The 7,306-nt window shown below is 50.5% G+C and overlaps 1 protein-coding gene across 1 annotated transcript in view; it reads left to right on the top strand.

Moving 5' to 3' along the window:
• The first annotated feature begins 421 nt into the window (after positions 1-421).
• The window catches only part of LOC139746045 (uncharacterized), a 149,849-nt gene continuing 142,964 nt past the window's right edge, over positions 422-7,306 (top strand). The window contains exon 1 of the mRNA XM_071656866.1: positions 422-1,900. Coding sequence (XP_071512967.1) covers positions 435-1,900 — 1,466 coding nt within the window. The 5' untranslated portion in view covers positions 422-434. The remainder of the gene's footprint in view (positions 1,901-7,306) is intronic.

Raw genomic sequence — 7,306 nt, 5'->3', positions numbered from 1 at the left:
GGTACAACTATGGTACAGCTATGATAATTTTATAAAGAATTAATTTCTATAATATTTTGTATTATTAAGTGAGCATTGTTGACATATTATGTTTGGTGTTCTTGTAATGTTATAATAACTTGATGTCTTAGTGTTGTAGGTTGTAACAACATGTTGTTGTAATGTTATAATAACTTGGTGTTGTAGGTTGTGTTGTAACAACATGTTGTTGTAATGTTATAATAACTTGGTGTTGTAGGTTGTGTTGTAACAACATGTTGTTGTAATGTTATAATAACTTGGTGTTGTAGGTTGTGTTGTAACAACATGTTGTAATGTTATAATAACTTGATGTTGTAGGTTGTGTTGTAACAACATGTTGTAATGTTATAATAACTTGGTGTTGTGATAGTAACGTGTTGTTGTTGTTGTTGCAGGGGAAACATGGCGTGCAGATGACAGGAGGTGGCGTGAAGACAGATGGTAGTGATGATTACCGTCGTACGGTGACGACCCCTGTGGGTCGTGCGCGGTACTACCTGCGTCCAGACTACCCGCCACACCACGACCCTCACCCCCCCAGACATGACTACCCCCCGAGAGACTACCTGCCGGAGAAGCTGGACGACCTGTACCCCAGACACAAGGAAGACTTCTACAGTCATCGCCCCAAGGAACGCGACGACCTGGCCCCGGGTTATGGCCCCGCCACGACCCCGGACGACCCCTTCCCCCGCACCTCCACCACCTCCTCCTCCTCCTCCTCCTCCTCCCGGGGGCCCCGCCTCCCCCAGGATCGCTTCCCCAGGATGCCCGACTACCCCCCGCCTCCCCCCACGCCCGAGACGCGCGGCGGCGGGGCGGGGTCGTCGTCGTCGGGGCTGTATGGCGTGGCGGGCGGGGAGCGGGTCTCGCGTCTACTGGAGTTGTACGGGACGCTGGACGGGCGTGGCGGCAGCGGGGCGGTCTCCGGGGCAGGGGGCGTGGGTGGGGCGGTCTCCGGGGGGGCAGGGGGCGGGGCGGTGCCCCCGGGGGGGTCACGCTCGCACCACGACCTGTACGGCTCCCTGGATGGTCGTACGTCCCGACTCTCCGACATCTTCCCGACCAGCGAAGCCGCCCGACTCCGACCCACGCCCGATCTACGACAGGCCGACGAGACGCGGTCGTTGTCGGGGCGGGAGGGCGTGCTGGCCGACCTCTGCCGACGTCGGGAGCTGCCGCCCGCGCCCCCAGAGTACCGACTCCACGACTACCGGCCGCGGCACGACTTCCGGGGCCAGGGAGGTGGCGCGGGGGGGAAGCCCCAGTCGCACGACCAAGACGTGATCGAGAACCCGATGTACGACGTGGAACGCCGGGGCGCGGGGCCCAGGACCCCCGGGGGCCCACGACCCGCCGCCCCCACCACGCCCACCCCCACCGCCCACCACCAGCACCACGCCCACCACCCCGCCGCCCACCACCACCACCAGACACTACAACAACAGATGCAGCAGCCCCAACAACAACAACAACAACAACTACAACAGCAGCAGCTACAACAGCTACAACAACAACAACTACAACAACAGCAGCTACAACAACAACAACAACAACTACAACAACAGCAACTACAACAGCAGCAGCTCCAGCAACAACAACTACAACAACAACAGCAACTACAACAACAACAACAACAACAACAGCTGCATCCGGGCCACCCGGGCCCGACCGGCCACCTGCAGCCACACGGTGGCCCACCTGGTGGCCACGGTGGCCCTCCTGGCCTGGGCCACGGCGGGCTGGGCCACGGCGGACCTGGCCACAGCGGCCCGGGCCACAGTGGCCCTGGCCGGCCCGGGGAGAGGCCTGATCCTCGCTACTCAGCGGCCATTGTACAGCAACAACAACAACAACAACAGCAGGAGGAGGTCCCCAGGTAAGGTTGCCCACATGTTATGTTGTAGTCTTGCCCACCATATTATGTAGTCTTGCCCACATATTATGTAGTCTTGCCCACATATTATGTAGTCTTGCCCACATATTATGTAGTCTTGCCCACCATATTATGTAGTCTTGCCCACATATTATGTATTCTTGCCCACATTATGTAGTCTTGCCCACCATATTATGTAGTCTTGCCCACATATTATGTAGTCTTGCCCACATATTATGTAGTCTTGCCCACATATTATGTAGTCTTGCCCACATATTATGTAGTCTTGCCCACCATATTATGTAGTCTTGCCCACATATTATGTAGTCTTGCCCACATATTATGTAGTCTTGCCCACCATATTATGTAGTCTTGCCCACCATATTATGTAGTCTTGCCCACATGTTATGTTGTCGTCTTGCCCACCATATTATGTAGTCTTGCCCACATATTATGTAGTCTTGCCCACATATGTAGTCTTGCCCACATATTATGTAGTCTTGCCCACATATTATGTAGTCTTGCCCACCATATTATGTAGTCTTGCCCACATATTATGTAGTCTTGCCCACATATTATGTAGTCTTGCCCACATATTATGTAGTCTTGCCCACATATTATGTAGTCTTGCCCACATTATGTAGTCTTGCCCACCATATTATGTAGTCTTGCCCACATATTATGTAGTCTTGCCCACATATTATGTAGTCTTGCCCACCATATTATGTAGTCTTGCCCACCATATTATGTAGTCTTCCCCACATATTATGTAGTCTTGCCCACATATTATGTATTCTTGCCCACATATTATGTATTCTTGCCCACATTATGTAGTCTTGCCCACCATATTATGTAGTCTTGCCCACATATTATGTAGTCTTGCCCACATATTATGTAGTCTTGCCCACCATATTATGTAGTCTTGCCCACATATTATGTAGTCTTGCCCACATATTATGTAGCCTTGCCCACCATATTATGTAGTCTTGACCACATATGTAGTCTTGACCACCATATTATGTAGTATTGCCCACATGTTATGTTGTAGTCTTGCCCACCATATTATGTAGTCTTGCCCACCATATTATGTAGTCTTGCCCACATGTAGTCTTGCCCACCATATTATGTAGTCTTGCCCACATGTTATGTTGTAGTCTTGCCCACATATTATGTAGTATTGCCCACCATATGTAGTATTCACCACCATATTATGTAGCCTTGCCCACATATTATGTAGTCTTGCGCACCATATGATGTAGTCTTGCCCACACATGTAGTCTTGCCCACATGTTATTTAGTCTTGCCTACATGTTATGTAGTAATTGCCCTCCATATGTAGTCTTGCCCACATATGTAGTATTGCCCTACATATTATGTAGTCTTGCCCACCATATGATGTAGTCTTGCCGACATATGTAGTCTTGCCCACATTATGTAGTCTTGCCCACATATGTAGTCTTGCCCACCATATGTAGTCTTGCCCACATATATATGTAGTCTTGCCCACCATGTGTAGTCTTGCCCACATATGTAGTCTTGCCCACATGTAGTCTTGCCCACCATATGTAGTCTTGCCCACATATTATGTAGTCTTGCCCACCATATGTAGTCTTGCCCACATATGTAGTATTGCCCACCATATGTAGTCTTGCCCACATATGTAGTCTTGCCCACATATGTAGTCTTGCCCACCATATGTAGTCTTGCCCACATATTATGTAGTTTTGCCCACCATATGTAGTCTTGCCCACATATGTAGTCGCCCACATATGTAGTCTTGCCCACATATTATGTAGTCTTGCCCACCATATTGTGTAGTCTTGCCCACACATTATGTAGTCTTGCCCACCATATTATGTAGTCTTGCCCACCATGTTATGTAGTCTTGCCCACACATTATGTAGTCTTGCCCACATATGTAGTCTTGCCCACCATATTATGTAATCTTGCCCACCATATTATGTAGTCTTGCCCATCATATTATGTAGTCTTGCCCACACATTATGTAGTCTTGCCCACCATATTATGTAGTCTTGCCCACACATGTAGTCTTGCCCACCATATGTAGTCTTGCCCACACATTATGTAGTCTTGCCCACATATTATGTAGTCTTGCCCACCATATGTAATCTTGCCCAATACCATATTATGTAGTCTTTCCCACACATTATGTAGTCTTTACCACCATATGTAGTCTTGCCCACCATATTATGTAGTCTTGCCCACACATTATGTAGTCTTGCCCACCATATTTAGTCTTGCCCACACATGTAGTCTTGCCCACCATATGTAGTCTTGCCCACACATTATGTAGTCTTGCCCACACATTATGTAGTCTTGCCCACATATTATGTAGTCTTGCCCACCATATTATGTAATCTTGCCCACCATATTATGTAGTCTTGCCCACATATTATGTAGTCTTGCCCACATATTATGTAGTCTTACCCACATATTATGTAGTCTTGCCCACACATTATGTAGTCTTGCCCACATATTATGTAGTCGCCCACATTATGTAGTCTTGCCCACACATTATGTAGTCTTGCCCACACATTATGTAGTCTTGCCCACATATGTAGTCTTGCCCACATATTATGTAGTCTTGCCCACATATTATGTAGTCTTACCCACATATTATGTAGTCTTGCCCACATATTATGTAGTCTTGCCCACCATATTATGTAGTCTTGCCCACATATTATGTAGTCTTACCCACATATTATGTAGTCTTGCCCACACATTATGTAGTCTTGCCCACATAGTATCCCCCACAGTATCCAGACATAACGTTGCAGTAAGCAACATGATCATCATACCGTGTGAGCCGGGGTAAGTGGCTGTCTAGTTCCTTGCGTGGTCCCCAGCCTGCTTGTATCTTGCCACCAGATGGCCGGGGGAGGGGGTTGTTCACAACAACACCAGATGGGTGAGGGGGTTGTGTTCACAACTTGTGATTAATAATAATAGACAAATGTTTGAGTTATGTTAATGGTGAAGATCAATGTATATACAATAATGTTTACCATACACAGTGGTTAAGGACCATACACAGTGGTTAAGGGCCATACACAGTGGTTAAGGACCATACACAGTGGTTAAGGGCCATACACAGTGGTTAAGGACCATACACAGTGGTTAGGGCCATACACAGTGGTTAAGGGCCATACACAGTGGTTAAGGGCCATACACAGTGGTTAAGGACCATACACAGTGGTTAAGGGCCATACACAGTGGTTAAGGACCATACACAGTGGTTAAGGGCCATACACAGTGGTTAAGGGCCATACACAGTGGTTAGGGCCATACACAGTGGTTAAGGACCATACACAGTGGTTAAGGGCCATACACAGTGGTTAAGGACCATACACAGTGGTTAAGGGCCATACACAGTGGTTAAGGGCCATACACAGTGGTTAGGGCCATACACAGTGGTTAAGGACCATACACAGTGGTTAAGGGCCATACACAGTGGTTAAGGACCATACACAGTGGTTAAGGACCATACACAGTGGTTAAGGACCATACACAGGTGTCTCGTACAGTGGGTACAGGGCAGGTGTCTGGTACAGTGGGTACAGGTGCAGGTGTCTGGTACAGTGGGTACAGGGGCAGGTGTCTGGTACAGTGGGTACAGGTGCAGGTGTCTGGTACAGTGGGTACAGGTGCAGGTGGCTGGTACAGTGCGTACAGGGCAGGTGTCTGGTACAGTGGGTACAGGTGCAGGTGTCTGGTACAGTGGGTACATTGCAGGTGTCTGGTACAGTGGGTACAGGTGCAGGTGTCTGGTACAGTGGGTACAGGGGCAGGTGGCTGGTACAGTGGGTACAGGGCAGGTGTCAAGTACAGTGGGTACAGGGGCAGGTGTCTGGTACAGTGGGTACAGGGGCAGGTGTCTGGTACAGTGGGTACAGGGCAGGTGTCTGGTACAGTGGGTACAGGTGCAGGATGTCTGGTACAGTGGGTACAGGGCAGGTGTCTGGTACAGTGGGTACAGGTGCAGGTGTCTGGTACAGTGGGTACAGGTGCAGGTGTCTGGTACAGTGGGTACAGGTGCAGGTGTCTGGTACAGTGGGTACAGGTGCAGGTGTCTGGTACAGTGGTACAGTGCAGGTGTCTGGTACAGTGGGTATAGGTGCAGGTGTCTGGTACAGTGGGTACAGGTGCAGGTGTCTGGTACAGTGGGTACAGGTGCAGGTGTCTGGTACAGTGGGTACAGGTGCAGGTGTCTGGTACAGTGGGTACAGGGCAGGTGTCTGGTACAGTGGGTACAGGGCAGGTGTCTGGTACAGTGGGTACAGGTGCAGGTGTCTGGTACAGTGGGTACAGGGCAGGTGTCTGGTACAGTGGGTACAGGTGCAGGTGTCTGGTACAGTGGGTACAGGTGCAGGTGTCTGGTACAGTGGGTACAGGTGCAGGTGTACTGGTACAGTGGGTACAGGTGCAGGTGTCTGGTACAGTGGGTACAGGTGCAGGTGTCTGGTACAGTGGGTACAGGCAGGTGTCTGGTACAGTGGTACAGGGCAGGTGTCTGGTACAGTGGGTACAGGTGCAGGTGTCTGGTACAGTGGGTACAGGTGCAGGTGTCTGGTACAGTGGTACAGGTGCAGGTGTCTGGTACAGTGGGTACAGGGCAGGTGTCTTACAGTGGGTACAGTGCAGGTGTCTGGTACAGTGGTACAGTGCAGGTGTCTGGTACAGTGGGTACAGGTGCAGGTGTCTGGTACAGTGGGTACAGGGCAGGTGTCTGGTACAGTGGGTACAGGTGCAGGTGTCTGGTACAGTGGGTACAGGTGCAGGTGTCTGGTACAGTGGGTACAGGTGCAGGTGTCTGGTACAGTGGGTACAGGGCAGGTGTCTTAAGTGTACAGTGTGTGTACAGGGCAGGTGTCTGGTACAGTGGGTACAGGTGCAGGTGTCTGGTACAGTGGGTACAGGTGCAGGTGTCTGGTACAGTGGGTACAGGTGCAGGTGTCTGGTACAGTGGGTACAGGTGCAGGTGTCTGGTACAGTGGGTACAGGTGCAGGTGTCTGGTACAGTGGGTACAGGTGCAGGTGTCTGGTACAGTGGGTACAGGTGCAGGTGTCTGGTACAGTGGGTACAGGTGCAGGTGTCTGGTACAGTGGGTACAGGTGCAGGAGTCTGGTACAGTGGGTACAGGTGCAGGTGTCTGGTACAGTGGGTACAGGTGCAGGTGTCTGGTACAGTGGGTACAGGTGCAGGTGTCTGGTACAGTGGGTACAGGTGCAGGTGTCTGGTACAGTGGGTACAGGTGCAGGTGTCTGGTACAGTGGGTACAGGTGCAGGTGTCTGGTACAGTGGGTACAGGTGCAGGTGTCTGGTACAGTGGGTACAGGTGCAGGTGTCTGGTACAGTGGGTACAGGTGCAGGTGTCTGGTACAGTGGGT

Source organism: Panulirus ornatus, chromosome 63 (assembly GCF_036320965.1).
Source record: "Panulirus ornatus isolate Po-2019 chromosome 63, ASM3632096v1, whole genome shotgun sequence".
Lineage (NCBI taxonomy): Eukaryota > Metazoa > Arthropoda > Malacostraca > Decapoda > Palinuridae > Panulirus > Panulirus ornatus.
The sequence above is the reverse complement of the archived record's forward strand: the minus strand, read 5'-3'. Positions and strand labels throughout refer to the sequence as shown.